Source organism: Musa acuminata, chromosome BXJ2-11 (genome assembly GCF_036884655.1).
Source record: "Musa acuminata AAA Group cultivar baxijiao chromosome BXJ2-11, Cavendish_Baxijiao_AAA, whole genome shotgun sequence".
Lineage (NCBI taxonomy): Eukaryota > Viridiplantae > Streptophyta > Magnoliopsida > Zingiberales > Musaceae > Musa > Musa acuminata.
The window spans coordinates 4,956,075-4,978,687 of NC_088348.1; the positions used below are offsets into that span (position 1 = coordinate 4,956,075).

A 22,613-nucleotide genomic window follows, 5' to 3' on the forward strand; every position below is an offset into this window, starting at 1 on the left:
TGGAAAATATGGATCCTGATTCGGGTGGGGGTGAGTGGGGGCGACAAGCAGTGTGTATAATTGGTTGGTAGGGACGTAAACTTAAAAGCTTCCCAGAATTCCCCAAGCCAACATAATTGTGACTCGTATAACGCGAGATGCAGCGAAGCGGGGACGCACGTGGTCCACGTGGGCGTCGTGCCACCACGCAGCGTCCCGATGTGTCAGAGAAAGACCAGATACACGTGGCGCCGTGAACACCGGGACCCACCGAGCTCAAACAACGCGCTCTATTATTGACACCCAACCAATCGGTAATGCGATGGACCACTTGGAATCACATGCTCCTCTCTCTCTCTCTCACATATGAATTCATCACATCTCCTTCTCTCTCTCTACGGAGGGTAGGAAACGTGAACCTCGTGGGCGTCCCTCGCGTAACATAAAGTACGAGTGACGTGGCGACATGTAGCAGGCAATTGGATTCAGCAATATAAAGCCAGTGGTAAGCAACAGCAACATCGACTGGCTGCAGTGTCCCAAAGTGAAACTCTAGGCTTAGTTCAGTTCTCCATGGCCCAACAGCAGTCCTCCCCCGCCCCTCTTCCTACCGCATTCAGCATGATACAAAAGCAAGTATAAATCACTTGCATTAAGAAGCTAATACAACGTATGTAAAACTTGGGTACGGTTTTGCTACACAAAGCATGTTTAGAGCAAGGAATACTAAAGTTTTGCTCGGAAAGAAACTGGTCAATCAGTAAAACAAGTAATTTGCCCAGTAAAAATAAAATTTTAATTAGATGGACACATTTCCAAACGAACAATTGGAAACTACAATCCAGAGCACTTATTACAGCCACGTTTTCAGCACGCATTAGCATTTTAGGGTTGCTGTCAATCAAGCAATTAACAAAGTATTTGCCAGCAAAAGCTTTGCAGTGTGGCATGATTTATGTACCTTGTCCTGCAACAGGAAAAGAAGTTTAGGACTTGGCGGGTTGCCAGGGCTGGTAACGGGTCCAATCCCTCTGTCCAGGGTTGAGAGCGTGGCCTTTGGAGTGGTAGATGTACGCATCACCTTCCCCTGAGAAGTTCTCTCTATGTTCCTCGCCATATCTTTTAGGTTTCAGCATCAAAAGCTAGCATGGAAAATAAATATTAACGCCCCAAACAAAGTAGAGCATTATGTTCGACAATCTGAGTACAAGAATGATTTTGACACAATGGTAAGAGTATAGTGAATTCTACTAGAAAGTAATACTGAGAGCTTATAGACGCTTCGATGTTCTCTAATGTCATGTTAATATAGAACATAACAGTAATGCCCCAGCAAAGTAGAACATTACAGTCAATAAATGATTACGACACACTGGTAGGGTACAGAGAATTCTACTAAAAATTCAGATTTACAATTAATTTCTGTGCTTACTACCTTTACTGAGTACTTAAACTACCAAGTCACCAGTATCTGAGAGACGTTCAGGATTGCCACATTGATTTGAGAGATCAAGTCGACAATGTAAGCGTTGATTGTTCAAATTACACACATTATAATGTGAGCCAAGATCATGAACTTAAAAGGAACTGGCTGGAGTAGGGACAACAGCAAGCTGTAAGGTCCTGAATGTTTAATAAGGTTCTCTTCTCATGCCACAAATCTTAATATGGATCTTCTTTGAATATATCAATATCATCTTAAATGGTCTTCTATCAATTTATCCCCAATTCGAATTGTTTCATGTGTTCTTCTATCTTTTCTTGTAACTAAATAAGTATCCTTTTTTTCCCAGTAAAATCTAAAAAGATGCAGTTAGCAGTTACAAGTTCAGTTGGACAAGATAGCAAAATGGCATTATACATGACTTACTTCGTCGCCTGTATGGTCAGTTACATAGTGCAGCCAACCATGCCACTCAGGTGGCACTTGGGACGCATTATAGCGGCCTTTCTCAGCATACTCAACCCACCTGTGCCTTCCTGCATATTAATCAGCAACAGTTCATTTAAATATCTCGAACACTAGCACATACGAAATGATAAGAGATAGAAAAAATTTCAACAAAATGTGAAGCATCTAATAATCAACAATAAAGTTAGAAGAGTATCTGACTGAAACCAATGAAGAAAAGGCATGTTTCTGACACCAAAATTGTTATAATATTCTAATTACCCAATATATTTCAGTGTTTATATTGAAAAATGCCCCCACGACAAAATCAATCTCTCCCCCTCTTTTTGTACAAACAAAAATATTTGAAGAATACCGTGTCAAACTAAAACTAGTGGATTAATCTAATTTTTCCATGCAAGCCAAGCTTTATCACAAGTCATATGTCACCAGCATACAACTAATTAAAATCAATCCACAAAAACCATCAATGGTTTTGTTTTTCCATGTGACAGTTAGATATGACTAATTTTAAACTATTAAGGTGTCACATTTAACACCTGCAATTTCTAAATTCATACATCTAAAATTATCATAAAAAATTTACTTACTGAGATAAAGGGATTTGGAAAAAGGGATAAAAGTCCCAAAAGAATTATCAGGGCAGAATATATAGCCTCAGTAAAACAAAGAAACACTAAGAAGATCACTGACCGTATTGGACATCCAATTTCTCATAATACAGGTTACCAAATTTATCAACTCCAATCAGGGTTGCACCAATGTTGTGAAGTTTCGTTTGCCTGAAAAACAAGACTATTAACTACTATTTTTCAGAAAATTACAGCAAGAAATGTGCATGGAACATTTCTTAAAATATTAATTTGCAGAAAAAGAACCAAAAATTGAATATGTTTCCTTGGTTGTAATAAAAATAAGAACATGAGAACCTCACAGAAAATCATATTATAGTATACATATGAAAATCTAAAATATTTGCATAAGGAAGAATCATGTTGGATATCTCAATAACATCATATAATTTATGAGGCTATATTGGAATATGAAAGTTAACCCATAGCTAACTAATGTTTATAAGCATGCAAATCATGTCATTACCATTCTCAAAATTCATCATCACATCTATCCAACTCTATCCTAACATTCACAATATTAAAGCTAGTCGACTATATGGATCAAGCATCTAGTGAGCACAAAATTTCTCATCAATGGAATATTTATCACATTTCAAAATATGGTCCCAATCAGAAAACTGATCAAATACCGCCTGCTACATGACAAGGAAATGATCATACACATCTCAAGCTGATGGCTTCCTCATACCAGTTCTAGGAGGTGTCAGTGAGAATATAGAGGAAGGGTCATTTCTCGAAGAAGTATCAAAAGTTACAATAGGATATCCAACGTTACGGCACTGTTTCAAGAATTTTGGATGTGTTTCAACAAATACCAAAGGACCATATTTTTGGAAACATACTTGAGCCCAAGGTTCAAGTCTCAAGTCATATCAAGTTTATCACCTAATACGTGCCAAGCTAATCTTTCTCGGCAACAATATGGCCCTTGTCTTAACTGACTAATCTCACCATCGTATAAAGTTAATAACAGGTGTGTTGTCATTTTCATGTTGCAATATAAATAAAAGCCCTAACCTGTTACAAATATCTTCAGCCACATGGAGATATTCATAATCCAATTGAACTCCTAAAATTTTCATAGATAATGAAAGGTGCACCAAACAAATCATAGCCAACTTTTATCTAGTTGTTTAATATTTTGGGTGAATCAACTATAGTTTGTACTACACTATCAGAACAACATAAATATAAAAGAAACTTAAAGGCTATGGTACTTTTTTCACATGATTATTCATGAATGTAGTCCAGTTAAACTAACACATAAAATATGTGATAACAAAATGAACTTCAGAAGAAAGGCCCAAATCATATGCATCACCAATAATGATAACATAAAACATATATAACAAACCAAGGCACTTACAATAGATTCCCATCCAAAAGGCATCTCCTGTAAGAGAGGAAAAAAATATCAGATTTTCATCTAGCACAAGAGGAACAGAAAAGCAAAAGCGATGCAAGAATTAATCCCTCCAAGGTTTTTTATGCCATAGACTTCAGTCAGACACTTTATGATGGACATTCCTGAAATATAACTTATATTGACCACAAAATGCACATAACAAATACCAGACATGCCATGCCATTGTTTGACTATGATGAAATCTCAATGGATACTGTACTGAGCAGCATTTATTTTTTAACATCTACAGGAAAATAAAATTCTATGTATCAGTATTTTAGTATCTGCAAGATTAAAATCTAAAGAGATGTTTAAGCTAATACCTTTGAAATCCCTATTCTGTAGACTACAGTTAAATAGTTTACGTAAATTCCTGAAATATGACAGCATACATACTACAATATGCATATAAGAAATAAGAAAAATTAGTCATGTTGTTGTGTAAGGTCATTATGGTTAGTTGTAGTTCCTGTTATTACGTTGAACTATAATACAAATTTCAAGGAGTAGCTATGCTGTGTGACATATTTCTAAACATTATTAGAAAAACGGAAATCATTGGAAACCATTTCGTTTATCTATTTCTTTGCTTACATTGACATCATTGTATGATTATAGAATGTTATTCTGATAGCAAACTTATTTGAGTATTAGGTATGTGTACCATAAGCCACATAAGGGATGTTATCGCCACAATGACAACCTGGCAATTTCTTCTCTATTAAATTAATTTTTAATAAACAACAAGCCGTACTGTCTAACTATTTCAGATTGACTACACGCATCTTTTCCTAACATTATTTAAGGCAATATTTGGGAATGGCTGCTTGAGTTTTTAAGAAAGGTAGAAATCTATGCATAAAAATTCATCCATCCATCTCATCCATGCAAGAAAACAGATATCTGAAGTAACATTTGTTTATTGTAATATACAGTACCAACGACAATGGTCTAAACAACAAGGCATCAACTTATTTCATCCATACTTCTGTTTGATTATCTTCGGCATTCACAAACAAAATCTATTTAGAATACGGATCTACCAGACAGACATTATTAAACAAAGGCATAATCTAGATCAAGGATGATTAGTTCAATATAGAAAAAATTAAGGGAAACCATTAGCCATAATGCAATCACTTCTAAATCCCCCTTAATTACTAAGAACTATGTTCAACCCGTCAACGTCAAATATCTCACTCGGAACATTTTCCTACATATTATCCGTGCAATCAAAGGTTCCAGAATCACGGATAAAGGAACGATACACCGGTGGTCTGACAATGAATGAGATGTGCAGCGCGCAGAAAATAAAATCTGCACCAATTTCTGCAAATCGGACACCAATGCATCAAAAAGCAAACAGTTATCGCCTCAACTTAAAGACGATAACAATGGAAGAACGGATCTGGTGTGAGTAACATGATCCAGGGTTAGGGCTTCTGACCGAGAAATCGCTGTTACCATGTCGGTGATTGGATAAAAATGATGAGATCTGATCTAATATGGTCGAAAATGGAGCGCAAAGGAAGGAGTGGAAAAGATGACTCACATATAACCCTCTTCCCGGAGATGTTTGATGAAACCGCCGACGCCCTTCTCGTTGATCACCTTGAGGACGCCTCTCACCACCGAAGCCATTTCGATCTCCTTCCTATCTCCGCTGGTGGTGCTCCCTTCTCTCTATCTCCGTCATCAGAACGGGAGAGGGAAGAGCCACCCTAAATATAACATAAGGCCGGGCCTCAAGTTGACGACGACAAGGCCCGACACGGTAACCCATTGCTCGTTAACGGGTCGAAGAATTGAAGCCCTCAGGTCTCCACTGCGACCCGACCCGACAATCACCTGATCACAAAGGGACGAGATGAGTCACTTAGTTAATTGCAAGAAATAGACAATGAAAGTGTGTGTGTGTGTGTGTGTACAAAAAATAAGATAGGAGATCTAAAAATACAAAAAATACTTTAGACAAACCTCTTCAACCTTCAAAGATAAAGAGAGCCTATTAAATACACCACATAAATAGAGGCATCTAAAAGGTTATTTCTTCATTAAATCAAATGCTTTATGCATGATTAGTACTTTTGTACATGTTGCATCTATCTAGGATTAAAAAAATTTAAGCGCATAACATAACCCTAATATATCCTTTTACACATGACGTATTTAAGATATCCGAGCATCCCAATGTATCTTCTTTGCTCACGATAAGTTTGCTTAGTAAAGTAGTATTTTTTTTAATGTAAATGACAATAATCGAGATCGTTAAATAATATTATATTTCGGAATGAACAAACTCAAGCATGATAAGAGTAAATGATATGATTATTATTTTTGATCAATCAAACATGATATATGGGATACTAACGGTTAGTGTTTACTAGACAAACCACTTCATTGTAATGTCAATATTGGCAAAAAAAATATTTAAAAAATTTTAATAAAATATCAAATTTATCTTCTTAGATTTTGATTATGTTTGACTTTTTAGTTCACCCATTTATACTATTGATTATTATAATTCATCTTTGTTATTTAGCATGAGGGAAACAAATTAACAAAAAATGAAAGATATTTTTTTTCAAATATTTCTAACTTTGTCATGCTTATTTAAAATCATGATAACATCGTATTATGACTAAAATTATCATGATATACTTGATATTTATTGAAATGTTTTATGTTTTTGATATAAAATATTGAACGAACATCTCTAATAAGTCAAATTGATAATAATTTCATCCACATTTGGATATTTTTAAAGACACCGTAGAGCATCAAAAGAGTTATTCCCTTGTTAAATAGACAACCATACTTGCATTTCTAATTTCCATCAACGAAACGATGAAGCCAAGATGCTTGGTAATGTGTTGCGTGGACTGCTAGATAACTTTGAATTCAGGCTGTAAGATTCAGCGAGAACCACCGGTGCTCGAGGAGCTCATGCATGCATGTGATGCCTAACTCGATAGGAAAATGACGAGCACTAGTTAGCAACAATGGCAACAGTGTCTTGTGGTTGAAGATGATGTCAAGCAGCACTCGCTACAGAGTGTGCGTGCGCGCGCAAGCGCAATGGCTTCCCCCAAAGAGGGAATCGTTAGTGCATGGCTATGGCCGTGCTCTTCCCCCCCACCTCCTCTGTTGCATGCATCCCTCCTCCGAACTCATCATTCCATCTCAGAAAGAAGGCTGCAGAGAGGATCTCTTGGCTTTTGGAGGTTAGTGGTGGGGGAGCTCAGCTCCACCATACGAGATTCTGCAATGGAAGAGAGGAGAGGGGGGGTGGGGGATGGGGGGAAAGGGAAAGGAGAAGAGAGAGAGGTGGCAGTCGCTTGCTTTTGCTTTGGTCCCTGATACATCTCATCACACAATCATCCGTGTGGTCAAGATCATGCGACAGTGGCGCGTGGGGGCACTCGATCCTTAGGGCTGTGGCTTGGGTTGATTGCTGTCGGAGTGGGCCCCTGCCGCCATGGCCCTGTTCATGATCTGAACCTCCACACTGTTCTTGGTGCTCTTCATGCTTCTGCAGCCAATGATGATGGCATGGCACCTTTAAATTCTGACCATCAGGCATCGGACAGCCTTCTCGACTCGATCACTCGGCCAAGAACAATAAGATGCTGAAGAAAAGATGAGCTTAGTTAGAACGAACTCCTTTGCCTTCTTGCTTTGACAATGTAAAGGGCAAATATTCTTATCCAGCAGTGCAGATATGTTGTATTGGATGAGCCACTTTGCACTGATGAAAACTGGAGCCACCCACCTTCAACGCAGACATGATTGAAGGAGGCAGACCTCCGAGTTGGGTCCACCGGTGGATGATGCAGATTCTTCGACACTGTTGCTGAAGTGGTGAATGCACAGATTGCAGCTTCAGTGCTGCAATCTCTTCAGCTTCAGCTTAGGATTTGAATGGAATATTTAAGGCTGGTGTTCTTCCAGTGTGACTCATCATTGACAGTTGGACTCCTCGAGGGAAGGAAGCTTCTTGTTGCTCATGCTACTGGTGAGAGATCCAACTGAGATTTGCACAGCACTGTGCTGGGTCACTTGTTAAGGGTGTGGATCACATGGTTGGATGCTCCAAATCTGCGAGAAGAGAGAGGGAGAGCGAATCCCAGAGAGATTTTGTCCCCTAGTGGGTTCTTTATCAATGCATGAACATGAAAGATGTGGTGCGACCATTAAATGCTATTGACTTGGACACCTCCAAATCAAAGTCTTTCTCTAACTAAAACCAGTGAGGGCATCTGCATGGATGAGCGGGCACTGCCTCGGCGACTCTGGGAATCAGTGAAACGAATCGACTTGTCAGAATTGTGATCCTTGATGAGGCCATAATTATAGTTTGAAAAGCTTAAGCATCTTCCAACATGTGCTATCATCTCTTCCTGTACACTACACACACCCAGAGAGAGAGAGAGAGAGAGAGAGAGAGAGAGAAGGAATAATTTTAGCAAAGAGAGTATGAGTTTGAGAGATGTGAGTGATCCCACCTTGAGGAAAGGGAGACAGGATGGTTCTGTTGGAGGTGTTTTGAATGGTTCCCAATCCCCAAAGAACAGTGAGAGAGAGAGAGAGGAGACAAGCCCATCAGCAGCAAAAGATTCTGAGAAGAGTCTCCAATGATGGTTGGCTCTTTGAAGACTTCAAGAACCTAGAAAATGAGACCTACATCACACACAGACACACACACTTAGACCTGTGTTTGCCATGATCTTCCATGCTAAGCCCACCACATGTGTGATTTCATTGGCATCACACCTACTCTTCCAAGAAATTGAATGCTGCAGCCCTAAAGGACAAAGACCATTGACCTGTGTTTGCCATAATCTTGTTCAGAGCAGTCCTATCTAAAAGCTCCACTTCTCTGGTCTTGTCTTTTACCTCACAGCTCTACACCAGGAAACCTGTAAAACAGCAGCAGCTTATTCTTTGATGTTCTCCACTACAACCTCCAGACATGTCTAAAAGCTCCTTTTTGATCATTGGTCCCTTTCTGATACATTAATGCAGATGTAAAGAACATTGTACAAAGGCATCTGCAAAGCTGTCTTTTCTTATTAGTGTATATATTTGCCAAAATCTAGTGAATTGCCTCATTCTGTAATTGCCAATTTACTTCTGCCTCTTTCTTGCTCTTCCAATTACTGTCTAGCATTCATGGAATGCTCCATGACACAAGTGTTATGTTCCAAGCTACCTAGGAACAATGGATCCTCTGAGTGCAAGCTTGTTAGAGTATTATTACCTTCTGCACTCAAGATTCTCTGCCTTATTAGACAGAGAAAAGGAGCCTCACAACTTCCTCAATTCCCACAGGCCATCACAAGACCTCCTAATCATAATCAAAGCTTGTTGCTGCAAACTTTCCCACAGCTCTGAAAGTGGTGGTTGAGAGTACTGATGACTTCTGAAACACATTCAATAAACAAGAACTTTTGTATGTGTGTATGTGTATACTGTATTTTAAGGGATTAGGCTTCATTGTCAACTGCTAAAGGTCCCATCAAATTTCACTGACTGTAACAATTCACAGAATCCATTTCCACACAATTGATTTGTGTCAAAACCATTTAAGAAAGAGCAAAAAAAAAAAAGAAAAAGTTAACCTCTTTACATGATGAAGCAGTTGTTAAGCTCATGTGGAGAAATCTTTGAACCACTCATTCTCAACCCAAATGGAGCATTCAACTCAATTGGTTTTGCACAATCATCATGATAGAGAACAGAAACTCCTCTTGGCTATGACAAGCCACAGGTGGTTAGCATGGTGGACTTCTTGGAATGATGATTTCAGAATGTTAGCTCATGTGAATCCTGCTGTAGTTCATAAAGGTCAGCAGTGACTTGATCAACAACAAAGCTTTATATATTGCCATTGGATTCAGCAGACCTTTATCCTCCACATCACAATTGAGCAAGCTGGCATTGTTTTATTGAAGAAGCAGCATCATACAATGTCTATAGTGACCAATATCTTTTCTTCATTCTCTCATTTTGTGGATAGAATCCAGTGATTAATGTGTTGACTTGGAGGCTTGAAGTGGTTGCTTAGTGAAGAGGGCAATGAAATAAGCTTAATTAGTGACATATAGTTGGTTGTATATGGAAATAAGAGAAAGAAGCTGCAAAGGGAAAGAGAATTCACTATCTTCTTATACAAGCAATTAGGATGGACTTTGCACCAATGTTCTTCTCATCTCTTTCTTTGATCTCACTTGTTGGAGGAGAAAGATCTAATCTTCCTTGGAATAACTCACATCCTGCACTGGAGATCATAATAGCAGAAGGAAAACCCATATTATTCGTACTGCAAACAGGGTGGTATCTCCATGCACAACGGGAGGGAACGAATTCCAGTGTGTCTCTTAATGTAATATCTGCAGCAAGAGAGAGAGAGAAAGCGACTTGTCTAAAGCCGAGAAATGCGGCTGCTTGCCGCCTCTCTCTCTCTCTCTCTCTCTCTCTCTCTCTAGAGTGCCAACCAAAGGCAAACAAAAGGAAGCAAAAGGGTTGAGCGAGAGAAGAAGACGAAAGCTAACAGCTAAAATCTTCACTCCATAAAGAAATTTACAGGGCCCATTTAGTTGGATGGATTGGACACACACTCAGAAACAAATAATTACTTTATGATCTCCTCAAATTAACAATTAATTTTTAAATCTTCCAATTCAAAAGGATAAAAAAATTATCGGAGGAAATAAATCTTGATAGTCAGGATTTGATTCTTATATAAATATCTCATGTATCTCGTACTCTCGAGAATTTATCGAAAAGACGAAAAAATTTATGTGAAAAGATGTATTAAAGAACTTATTTTTTTGTAAATATAGATAAAATTTATCGAAACATAATAATTTTACATCTGCTTTTTGATATGTAATTATATTTTTTATTTTTTTTGAATTTTTCTATATATAGATAAAAATAATTTTATATCTATTTTAAATATTTAATTATAAATATCTGAATTTGCTTTTGGTTTCAAGCTGTGTTTTCTTCCTCCCAACATCCCTGACAATGTGCTTCCCCTCTCTCTCTCTCTCTCTCTCTCTCTCTCTCTCTCTGTCTCTCTCTCAAATACAAACACAGCCCACACACTGATACACACGTATTCATGCTTCCCATCTGTATCTCTTAGTTGCTTGCGTATGGAGAAGTCTATACCATCCAAAAGTCAGCGTCTTCCATGAATAAAATACACTACTCTCTCTTTCTCACTTCCGTTTGTCCCCTTACAATCACTATTTTTCTTGGGCTGGGAGAGGACTTCTCAAATCACTCCTTCCTCTCTCTCTCTCTCTCTCAGAGGCAGTCTCCGAGAGCAGGAGGAAAGAGTTCAGGACTGGAAGCATCGGACTGCTCCGGAGAGGGCACCGAAGCAGCATCTGAGGTCGGAGGTGGTCCGCTTTGTTCTTGGGCTGCGGGAGACATGTGTGACTACTTCTGGCAACGGAGGGAGAATGGCCAAGGAGATCTCGCCGACGTCGTCCGCTCAGGAGGGTCGGGTTCAGCTTCGGGGAGTGAGTTCCCGGTGGTGAGCGACTGGCATCCCCCTTCGGAGCCAACGGTGCCCCCCTCCTCCTCTACGGTCGAGGACATGAACAACGACTTCGGAGACCCTTTCGCCAATCTCTGCGACCCTCTCCTCAGTGAATTGACCGGCATCGAGTTCTTCCACAACAGCGGCGAAATGATTACAGGAGGACAGGTCAAGGCGGCGACAGAGAGCACCGGCGGCGGCGGCGGCGGTGGAATCATGTCCCAGCAGTTGCTCATGAGCGAGGAGATTATCACGAAGCCTCGTGATATCATCCCAAGGGCCTTCCAGCTCTCGTCAGGAGGAGCCAAGCCTTCCCCTCTCTCTCCGATAGAGGCAAGCAGTGGTGCAGTAGGCTGTTCGGCAGACGATGGTGGCGTCCAGATCTCGTCTACAAGATCACTCGGTGTCAAGCGGAGGTTCGACCCCCGGATCTCTCACTGATCTTGGAATTATGTGCGATTTAGCGTAAATTTCCTGATGATCGATCCACGCACATACTGTCGCACGTCGACGTCTCCGATCAGGCCAGGACTATAAGGCCATCGATGCCCGCTGTCTGATAGCCAACACAGTCTCCCCTTCTCATCTTTTCTCTCTCAAAATCTTAAACCTTACAAAAGACGACCAACAAATCTTACAGGTTTTCTGACTTCTTCGTCCCCTTCGTGACATGAAATTTGTGTGCAGGAAAAACCAAGCGAAGAAGGTGGTGTGCATTCCTGCTCCGGCGGCGGCAACCAACCGGTCTAGCGGAGAGGTCGTTCCTTCTGATCTCTGGGCCTGGAGGAAGTATGGCCAGAAACCCATCAAGGGATCTCCTTATCCCAGGTAATCTTCCTCATCATGCATCATCTCTCTCTCTCTCTCTCTCTCTCTCCAAGGAACTCCATGCTTGCTAATGCAGTTGTGGTACTGATAGGATCGGTAAGTATTTTAAGAGATACTTCAAACTCCTAGTGGATTAAGATTTGCATTTAATCAAGTATTCTGATTATTAGAGAATTAGTATTTGTTCCTATAAATATATCTTTGAGTCTCAATGTCTCGATGAACAGTAGAGGCAATACTTTGTGTGATCCCGAGGATTTCTTTCTGGTGAATCTAGAAAGAGTCAAGAAAAGAATTCTTTGGATCCATGTGAGATGATGTACAAGAAAGACGCTACTTGAATAAAGATAAAGATCTTGTAATTGATCTTAATGAGTAGGTATTAACGTAGAGCAGCTGCTAACTTGTGTTTGCAAGTAGCAGAGCATCTTTCCGAGCGATTGCACGCTGAGTTTAATGCATTTCCAAGTAATGTTCTGCATGATTACTTCGTCGGATGGATTGCCGCAGGGGTTACTACAGATGCAGCAGTTCCAAAGGATGCTCTGCGAGGAAACAAGTAGAGCGCAGCCGAACCAACCCCAACATGCTGGTCATCACCTACACATCGGAGCACAACCACCCGTGGCCGACGCAACGCAATGCTTTAGCCGGATCCACGAGATCCCAAGCATCGAAGAATAGTTCCTCCGCGTCAAAGACCTCCTTCGGGCGCAGTCTTGTATCCCCCACGGCTCCGAAGGCCGATCCCAAGGTAAAGGAAGAAGAAGAAGCCGCAGAGATAGATAACGAGCCGATGATCCCTGAATCGAACCATCCCGATGACTTCTTCGCGGACTTGGCCGAGCTGGAGACTGACCCGATGAGTACCATCTTCTCCAAGGTTCTTATCCACGCCAAGCAGCCGGAGGAGGAGGAGCCTGAGGAGGAGGAGCCTGAGAACAAGGGCTTGGGTCCATTAAACATGTGGTAGGCTCAGCAAAACGCATGCATTACATGTCAAGAAGGAAGATGAGTCTTGAGGGTGTAGCTATGTGATGTTATCTTGACAGAAAAGGGTGACGGGGGAAAGAAGAGCAGTGGAATGATGGAGGATGGGACAGAAAGCTAAGGAACATAAGCATTCAAACAGTTGGAATGGGTACGATATGTCTGAGATGTGACCGTAAAAGCCTTCACAATGGACTTAAGAGGCATAGGTTGCCATTGTTCTCCTTCCACTATTTCTTCCTCTCCCTCTTCCTCTCATCCAAAAGTAGGGAGAGAGTTTAGAGTTTGCTCATAGGGTTAAGTAATAAGGATGTGGAGGAGGAGGAGGAGGTCATATACTAGTAGTAGATTGATGAAGATGATGCTTTGTTAGACAACATCAGACACTCTTCTGTTCCTCAGCTTTCTATTCCTGTTTGTACATATGTGATGAAGGCATTACTGTCAAAGTCTTTGAGTATTCAGATTGATGTTGAGAGAGAGAGGCTTTCAGAGCATAATTCAATCCTCATTGCTTTCCTCCTTTATACTTTTTCCTGTTGATGTGGAATCCACATTGTGTTCTACATATTACTTGTGTGGTATTTGTGTGTGTGTGTCTGAGAGAGAGAGAGAGAGGAGTTTAGAATGTTTAAATGAAGTTTCTGTTACTATGGTGATCAACTCAATACTAAGCATTCAGATTGGTGTAGAGAGAGAGAGGCTTTCAGAACATAATTCAATCCTCATTGCTTTCCTCCTTTTACTTTTCCTGTTGATGTGGAATACACATTGTGTGCTACACATTACTTGTGTGTGTTGTGTGTGTGTGTGTGTGAGAGAGAGAAGAGTTTAGAATGTTTAGATGAAGTTTATGTTAGTATAGTGATCAACTCATTAGCTTCTTCTGATCAAAGGAAACACTGCAGACTCCACTATTTGGTGTTTCCATCATCATCTTCATTCAAAAGGATAGGGATGATAGCACATCATCTAACTTAACACAAAATTCGATCTAAATGTTTATACAATTGACTCCTACATAAAATCATAATAGTTCATGTTATGCCAAATAATATCATCGTTGTCGGTCAATCAACATGCGAAATTTAGTCAATCAAGAAAAATTAATGCGTCGATACATTCAATCTTCTATAATAGATGATGATGACTATAGAAAAAAAATACTTTTTACGTAATCCTAACTTAGAACTCCCAAAACTCGTATTTTCGAGTTTCAAACGAATCTTTCTTAGATATCGGAGAAGTCCCTTCGTAGATTTAAGTCAAAACTTACATCATAAACATCTTTATACTTAAGATTGGAAAACAAACGAATTCAGATCCATTCTGTCACATAAAATTGACGATCAAAATTGACATTCGCGATGGGAAAGTATTAAATTTGATATGCACCGGTCGTTGGAGCATCTGCTATCACTGTTAAAGTCTGATTACAACTGTTGATCGATGGATGCAATCACCTTTCGACACCACAATAAACCGAGGTCGGTTGTCTTGATCTATGCATTCCTCTTCCACCATAATCACAAGGCGAAGAAGAAAATGATGGGTTTTAATGTGCTATATGGAAACGAAGACCAATGGGTTCAAATCGATCTCTTCATGAAAAGACTCCTATCATTCACTCATGACACAGACCATACGATACTGTTCTTCTGACCGCCGTGCACAGAGGAATATAATCGCCATTATTCTGACCTTCCAGCTGATATGATTGGAACACCCACTCGTCGATGTGATGGTTTATGGGCTTCATGGGACGCATGTCTATCAGCAAACTCGTCGTAGCTAAGTGTTACCCCAAGTTACAGAGCTATACGTCCACCTCTGTCGGCATGTGAGGCTCCACTGAAGGGATAAGCGAACACACAGGCATTTGGATCGTCTTATTAGCACTCGAATAAAGTCCTCTTCCAAAGGGGAACACGAATCATCCAGAAAGAGTTCACAGTGATCCTTCGACGGGCCTCTTTTGAGTTGTTTTCATGTGTCATTGTAACTATGAGAGGTGCGTGTGGGGACATGAAATGTCGACTACCTTAGTCTTGCATGGAGCTCATAGGTAATGGGGGCAATCGAGGCTCTTAGGTGGTGGTAGAACAATGGGTATCGCGATTAGCTCACCACCCACTCACTCTCATCACATCGTTGGGAGATTAAATTTGATTCGTTTTTTATTATTTTAATGTCCTAATTGTGATCTCCATAATGTACGATATGATATGTTAGTTATTTTAATACCGAATAATACATGACTAGATGAAGCTTCAAGGTGATTGATAATTACATAGCGTGCTAACATCATATGTCAACTATCATAATACCCAATAACACGTGATTAAATGGAACTTTAGGTAATGGATAGTTGCATAGTGTATGACATGATATATTGGTTATCTTAGTACCGAATGATAATTGCATAGCGTGGAACATGATATGTCAACTATCATGATATCGAATACTCCGTGATTAAATGGAGCTTTAGGTAATTGATAGTTGCATAGTATATACCATGATATATGTATGACATGATATATCAACTATCTTAACACCGAATGACATATGATTAGATAGAGCTTTACATAATTGATAGTTGCACATTATGCTCCACTCACTCGTTAGACTATCTCATAATATCACGATGATTACGACATATGACACATAAAACGTCAATCATCTCATAATCCTCAAAGTATAGTGAACAACGAATCTTATATACATCATAATCGATAATATAATGATTCGTTTTGATTATTTTAATGTCCTAATTGTGATGGTCATAACATACGATATGATATGTTAGCTATTTTAATACCGAATAATACATGACTAGATGAAGCTTCAAGGTGATTGATAATTGCATAGCATGCGAACATGATATGTCAACTATCATAATACCTAATAATGTGTGATTAAATGAAGCTTTAGGTAATTGATAGTTGCATAGTGTATGACATGATATATTGGTTATCTTAATACCGAATGATAATTGCATAGCGTGGAACATGATATGTCAACTATCATGATACCGAATAATGCGTAATTAAATGGAGCTTTAGGTAATTGATAGTTGCATAGTATATGCCATGATATATGTATAATATGATATATCAACTATCTTGAAACCGAATGACATGTGATTAGATGAGTTGCACATTATACTCCACTCACTCGTCATACTATCTCATAATGTCACGATAATTACGATATGACACATCAATCATCTCATAACCCTTATAATGTCATGATGATTACTATATATGACACATGAAATACATCTCATAACCCTCAAAGTATAGTATACATCACAATCAATAGTATAAAGTCACGATGATTACGATATATCACACATGAAAACAACGAATCTTATATACATTGCATCGATCAAACAACAAATCTTATATGCATCGCATCGATCGATTGCTCATCGTACTCCCTCCTATAGTGCACAGATTGCTCATCTTACTCCCTCCTATAGTGGACAACTTAAGAACGACTGCGTTCCATATGACTCTCATCAGCATTAGCAAACCCTAGAGAAGTAAACGTCCAAGGAAACACAATCAAACAACTTCGTAAACCTCTGGAAATCAACAGTGCATTTGGCTGCAGCATATCAATCAAAGAAAAGATGTGGAAGCTGTTGCTATGCAAAACAGGCATAAAAAGGGTACGTTCATCAAACAGAGTACTCGGGTCAATGACAGATTTTTGGGTACATTTCATGGCAACAAATACTTGTTTCTCATAATAAAAAATGCTGTGATCAGCTAAATCCCATTGACGTTGCAGAGAGAAGAGCAATGCTGTGGTCTCGCACATAATCTCCACACAAATGTAGACCTAAATAACAAAAACAAAGGCTAGTGACTTTATTGGTCGGCGTCGTCGCATTCTGCAGCTGCGGTTAATAGCCATATCCTGATACGGAAACGCATGCAAAAAACATTAATAGCAAGCAAATGAATTAGGGAACTGGAAGTATCAAAGCACAATAAAATGATGAACCTGAGTTGTCCATTGGGTTCCCAGCAGGCACAGGCTCAGGTTCCTTGATGTCAACCACGACAGCGTCGGAGGTGAGGAACGTTTTCGAAACTGATGCAGCATGCTCCAAGCAGCACCTGACAACCTATTTCAGAAAAAAGATGGATTCTCAAACAACTTAAATGCATAGCAAAATAACAAGTAAAACTTTGCATAAAAAACATTCTACATTATTCCGATGCCGGAAGCATTCCATAATCCCTGTAAGCAATTTATTGTAACCAGTAAATTGGATAAATATTGGAGATGGAACGTAAGCAGTAAACCCAGAATGATAAAAGCTTGATGCTACTGCTAAACTTGAAGTCAAACAGCTAGAATCATTAACCATGTGCAACTTTTTTAGGGAACACCAGAGGGGAACTAACAAAGATTGAATCTTTTACCACACATGCTATGACTCACTGACTAGGAAGCTATATGCTTTTCTTGAGTCCTTTTCCCCTTCACCTTTTTTCATTGCTTTCTTTCGATTTGGATGTATAAATAGTTAACATCATGCTATGTGAATTAATAACGATACATGTTCAGAGAAATGATGGTATCTGGGTTCAAAATGACTGGTGAGTAAATGAAGTCGAGCACTAAGTGACTACCTTCGTAGGGTCAATAATTCCAGCAGCCATTAGATCTTCATAATTTCCAGTTGCAGCATTGTAACCATATTTAAAGTCACCATTTGAAAGCACCTGGAACAATAAGCAAGAGTTTAGTCTCTTTACTCCTAATCATTTAACAAACAAAGTAACAATAATAAAGTATGTTCAATAGAGACTTGAAATATCAAGTCTTACACCTTCTCGACGACAACACTCCCATTCACTCCAGCATTTTTTGCAATCAATTTCAATGGATAACTAAGTGCCCTCCTTACTATATCTGCTCCGACCTGCAACTCATCCAAGTGAATATTAGAGGGTAGCTTTGGTTGATAAATGACTGATTATTGAACCATGCCCTTTCGGTTGCAAATTAAAAGATTATATTTACAATATCTTTAAGCAAAAGGCATTTTTCAGCAGACGAATTACAACAAATGGTACAAAATTTAACATGAAAAATCTCTGCAAAGTCATCAACCTTTTGCTCATCATTTTCAAGAGTCTCCTTGATGGCATCAACCTTCGATGCCAGTCTCAAAAGTGTGCAGCCACCTCCAACAACTATACCTTCCTCGACAGCAGCCTGAGCAATCACACAAAATATCAACAATATATTTCATGTCTCAACAACTAATGTCTTAAGTGCTAAAAGATGCAAACTCGACTAAAAATATGGCATACCTTTGTAGCATTCAAAGCATCTTCAACTCTTAGTTTCTTCTCCTTCAATTCAGTCTCTGTCTGTGCCCCAACCTGTTCGGAGTTCAAAAACCAAAATATCATACTCATACAGTCAGTGACCATTGAATATCGAGCAAGGAAGCAAACACTTGTCCTCAGAATGAATATTACCTGAATGACAGCAACACCACCAGAAAGTTTGGCAACCCTCTCATTTAGCTTCTCCTTTTCATATTCCTGCTCAGAAGCCTGAAAATCAAGAAAACTAAAAATGGTCATAGCTCTGTGGTCAATATGCATTTTACACTATTATTTAGAACTATTTAGAACAAGAAACCAGACCTCAATTAGATTATGTATCTGTGCAACCCGTTTAGTTACTTCTTCCTGTGTGCTACCATCACCAACGATAGTTGTGGTCTCCTTTGTTAGCACAACTTTAGCAGCAGTACCTAATACCTCTTTTCCAGCCTTGTCCAAGGAAAGACCCACCTCGTCTCTGATTACAGTGGCTGCGAAAAACATGAACCTGTGAGGTTCAATGACAAACAAAAAGAAAAAGAAAGAAAAAGAGTGCTGAGAACCACAAGTAAACTGCATTAACACTATGACAAATGCAAGCATACAAGTAAAATCGACCTCCAGTAAGTATGGCAATGTCATCCAGGTATTGACTCTTCCGCTCTCCGAAACCTGGAGCCTTGAGTGCAGCAATCTTCAATGAACCTCTGAGTTTGTTCACAACAAGGGTTGCAAGAGCTTCCTGTTCAATGTCTTCAGCAATTATTACAACAGGATATCCCCCTCTTATGGCATCTTCTAAGACATTGATGAGATCCCTTGCATTTGTAATCTTCTTGTCCACAAGAAGCAACTGAAAGAGGCAAGCATCATACATCATCACTACAAAGTTCACATTCAACTTCAGGAACTAATAAACCGCTAATATATCAGCATCTCAAGTAACTACAGACCTTGCAATTTTCATATTCAACCGACATTTTCTCACTATCTGTTACAAAATATGGGGAGATGTAGCCACGATCGAATTGCATTCCTTCAACGACATACAAATTATTCTCAGCACTCTTCCCTTCTTCTAGTGTCACAACTCCCTTCCTACCCACCTTACTCATAGCCTCTGCGATCATATTACCAATTTCATAATTGTTTCCAGCACTTACAGCAGCTACATCAGCTAGCTCACTGTCTTCTACCTGCCGAAATAAGATCACATACAACTCATGTGTCCACATTCATTTCTAGAACTACATAACCAAAAGATAATGACATCTCAAAATCTCATTTTGTTGCTGTAACTTAACCAAAAAATAGTTCCAAAGAAGATCAATATTTGCAATTGAATCATGCTACAACTGAAATGATTGTTTAAAAGGAGCCTTAAATATACCTCTTTTGACATTAGCTTCAGTTCAGCCACTAGGGCTTTCGTTGTTTTTTCAATACCTCTAGTAATCTGAACTGGGTTGGCACCCGCTGCAACCACCTGCCCTTGTCACATGTTTGTTGCTTATCAGGTTACAAATTTTCATTTGTCAAGAAAATATTCATGAAGAATGTGAGTATCACAATTATGTTACACAAACCTTAACACCTTCAGCAATTAAACCTTGAGCAAGAACAACAGAGGTGGTAGTCCCATCACCAGCAAGGTCATTTGTCTTTGCAGCAGCTTGCCTTACTAACTTAGCTCCAATATTCTCAACTGGATCTTCTAACTCAACCTAATGGACCAGATTTAACAAGTAATTCACGTCAACCAGACAATGTGAGACAATAACTTGCAAAGAACAAGACCACATTGACAAATTCAAATTCCAATCTAGACCTTGGACGACCTAGAATGAAGTTATACATTAAAAAGTAAAACATCTTTATGTGGTTCTGTATATAATGTAAAGTGATACACAGATAACAGAAACAAAGATAACAATGCTGAAGTAGAAACAAATATTTCTTGACAGCAAACCACGAAGATATCCCAAGCAAATATCCAAGTAAATCAAACCATGATAAAGTTTGCATGGATATTCATTCTCCAATCATCGGATACCTCTTTGGCAACGGTAACACCATCATTAACGATTCTTGGTGATCCATATTTGCTCTCCAAAACAACATTTCTGCCCTTTGGACCAAGTGTAACTCCAACAAGGTCTGCAAGTTTATTGACCCCAGTCTGAAACAACAATGTTGAAACAAGGATCAACAAGATATGGATGCTAATATCAAAATCCTCATTCATAAAGCTTGACGAACTTGTAGGAATCCCTTTCAAAAGCTTACCTGTAGCTTCTTAATGGCAGAGCCATCCTTGTTAAAATACAACTCTTTGGCCATAGCTCTGATCCTAGAATTGCACCTCTTCTGCATTAGCAAGTTCTGCCTTCTGCTGCTCGATGAACCAGAAGATATGGAAGCAAGTGAAGAGAACTTGGAGAACTTTTCAGCAGAGGCCTTGTCGGCATGGAGACAAGTAGCAGCACCCAAAGAGCCGATTGTGGACATGGTGCTAAAAGTAGAAGCCATTTCCAGTCAATAAAATGAATGGAACATTATCATCCAGAAACAAAACAGAAAACTGTGAAGGCATAATGTCACAACAACATCACCTACAGAGAAGCTACACAAAAAAGAAAACTCTAGATAATCCACAGATTGTTCCAATCCATGAATATGCAGGCAAACATAAACAACTCCTGAATCTTAAAGAAAATATTGTATTACAAAGTGCAATCAGCAAGGTGAAAACTAAGATCAGCAGATTCAAGCCATGTTATATCAAGAGTAATTTAATTAGGCTTTCTCTCAGTTAAAGAGAGTTTCAAGTTCACATAACCAATATAATCGTTTCAAAGCCATCTAACAATGACCTTATCAGGTGACAATAACTTAAGCCAAAGACACTAACAAACCACACGAGATTTAGATTCACGACAGTCTGACATTTTACATCTAGATTTTGTTCGAAGGACCTATCCAACAGGTAAGTTCAAATATTTTGCAAGAAATACATTGCATAGCTATAACAAGCAACTTTCACCAAGATAAAATAATGGGACCTGCTACACTAAGAGTTTCAACGTATGCAGATCCAAAGAATTGAGGCACTTCAACAATCAACACAAAAGAAAAAATGAAAAAGAAAAGGCTTGAAAAGAAAAAAGAATTAATACTGTGATTCATGTGACAGATAAAATTCATTATCATGCACATGAATTTTAATCGACCTTGGCACCATATGCTCTAAATCACGGTATTTCGGTACTTGTTTCCGAAGAGAAGTACCTTAATCGATGACTCATACCCACACACAAAACGTTCATTCTTTTTGCACGAAGCTAACAACACTCTAACTGTTCCACCATGGTCGCGACACCTCCACCAAACCTAGGTGAAAGTCCTCGCTTTCTCTATCTTCTCTTTCACTTACAATTACACAATGACAAAAACTCGCAACAGATCTTCGACAAGATACAGAAACATGATCAAATAAAGAGGAATCTTTGCACTTAGACAATCACCAAAAATAACAAAATGTGCACGTCCGTCCACACCATGCTTCACTCATAACAACGAAAACCCCTTCGCACCGCACGCACGAACGCTCTCGCACAGCTACGAGCACTGCCAAAACCTCACATTTTACCCAAGGACACGCAAAACACTCATTTACCCAGGGAAATCGAAGCTAGACCTAGAAAGCATCACCACCATACCACTTATTTGAGGAAAAAGCGAACGGAGAAGAGGAAATAGAGAATGACACCGACCTACGCCTGCGGGAGGATTTAGGAGGAGAGATAACTGCAATAATTTGCGAGGGCGAGATGATCGTGGTGGCAAGGGATAGGGTTTGGGGCGTGGATAAGGCTTTGCTTTCGCACAGAGCAAACTGCAGAGGGTGAAGAGGAATAGATGAGGTTTTATTTGAAGGTTTTCGCGGGGGGGGGCG

General features: G+C 39.4%; 3 protein-coding genes across 4 annotated transcripts; 1 reads left to right on the forward strand and 2 right to left on the reverse strand.

Moving 5' to 3' along the window:
- Positions 1-740: 740 nt before the first annotated feature.
- Positions 741-5,639, reverse strand: LOC103970532 (probable NADH dehydrogenase [ubiquinone] 1 alpha subcomplex subunit 12). Its single transcript, XM_009384334.3, has 5 exons — positions 5,484-5,639; positions 3,893-3,919; positions 2,585-2,673; positions 1,850-1,959; positions 741-1,121 (listed from the first exon to the last, which is right to left on the reverse strand). Exons 1-5 carry the CDS (start codon positions 5,570-5,572, stop codon positions 966-968), a joined length of 471 nt encoding a protein of 156 aa, XP_009382609.2. The 5' UTR covers positions 5,573-5,639; the 3' UTR covers positions 741-965.
- Positions 5,640-11,170: 5,531 nt separating this feature from the next.
- Positions 11,171-13,831, forward strand: LOC135627284 (probable WRKY transcription factor 14). The gene is made up of 3 exons (XM_065133324.1): positions 11,171-11,902; positions 12,174-12,314; positions 12,825-13,831. The coding sequence occupies exons 1-3, from the start codon at positions 11,376-11,378 to the stop codon at positions 13,285-13,287; spliced, it is 1,131 nt and encodes a 376-aa protein (XP_064989396.1). The 5' UTR covers positions 11,171-11,375; the 3' UTR covers positions 13,288-13,831.
- Positions 13,832-16,941: 3,110 nt separating this feature from the next.
- On the reverse strand, positions 16,942-22,553 carry LOC103970534 (ruBisCO large subunit-binding protein subunit beta, chloroplastic). Of its 2 annotated transcripts, XM_018820638.2 has the most exons (15): positions 22,432-22,553; positions 20,945-21,170; positions 20,712-20,837; positions 20,245-20,382; positions 20,049-20,144; positions 19,612-19,854; positions 19,277-19,511; positions 18,980-19,149; positions 18,809-18,886; positions 18,638-18,709; positions 18,435-18,539; positions 18,151-18,243; positions 17,951-18,043; positions 17,316-17,439; positions 16,942-17,228 (listed from the first exon to the last, which is right to left on the reverse strand). In XM_018820638.2, the coding sequence occupies exons 2-15, from the start codon at positions 21,164-21,166 to the stop codon at positions 17,215-17,217; spliced, it is 1,809 nt and encodes a 602-aa protein (XP_018676183.2). In that variant the 5' UTR covers positions 21,167-21,170; positions 22,432-22,553; the 3' UTR covers positions 16,942-17,214. The 2 variants fall into 2 exon arrangements, with proteins under 2 accessions (XP_018676183.2, XP_009382612.2); XM_009384337.3 differs by lacking the exon at positions 22,432-22,553 and having other exon boundaries at positions 20,945-21,187.
- Positions 22,554-22,613: the final 60 nt, after the last annotated feature.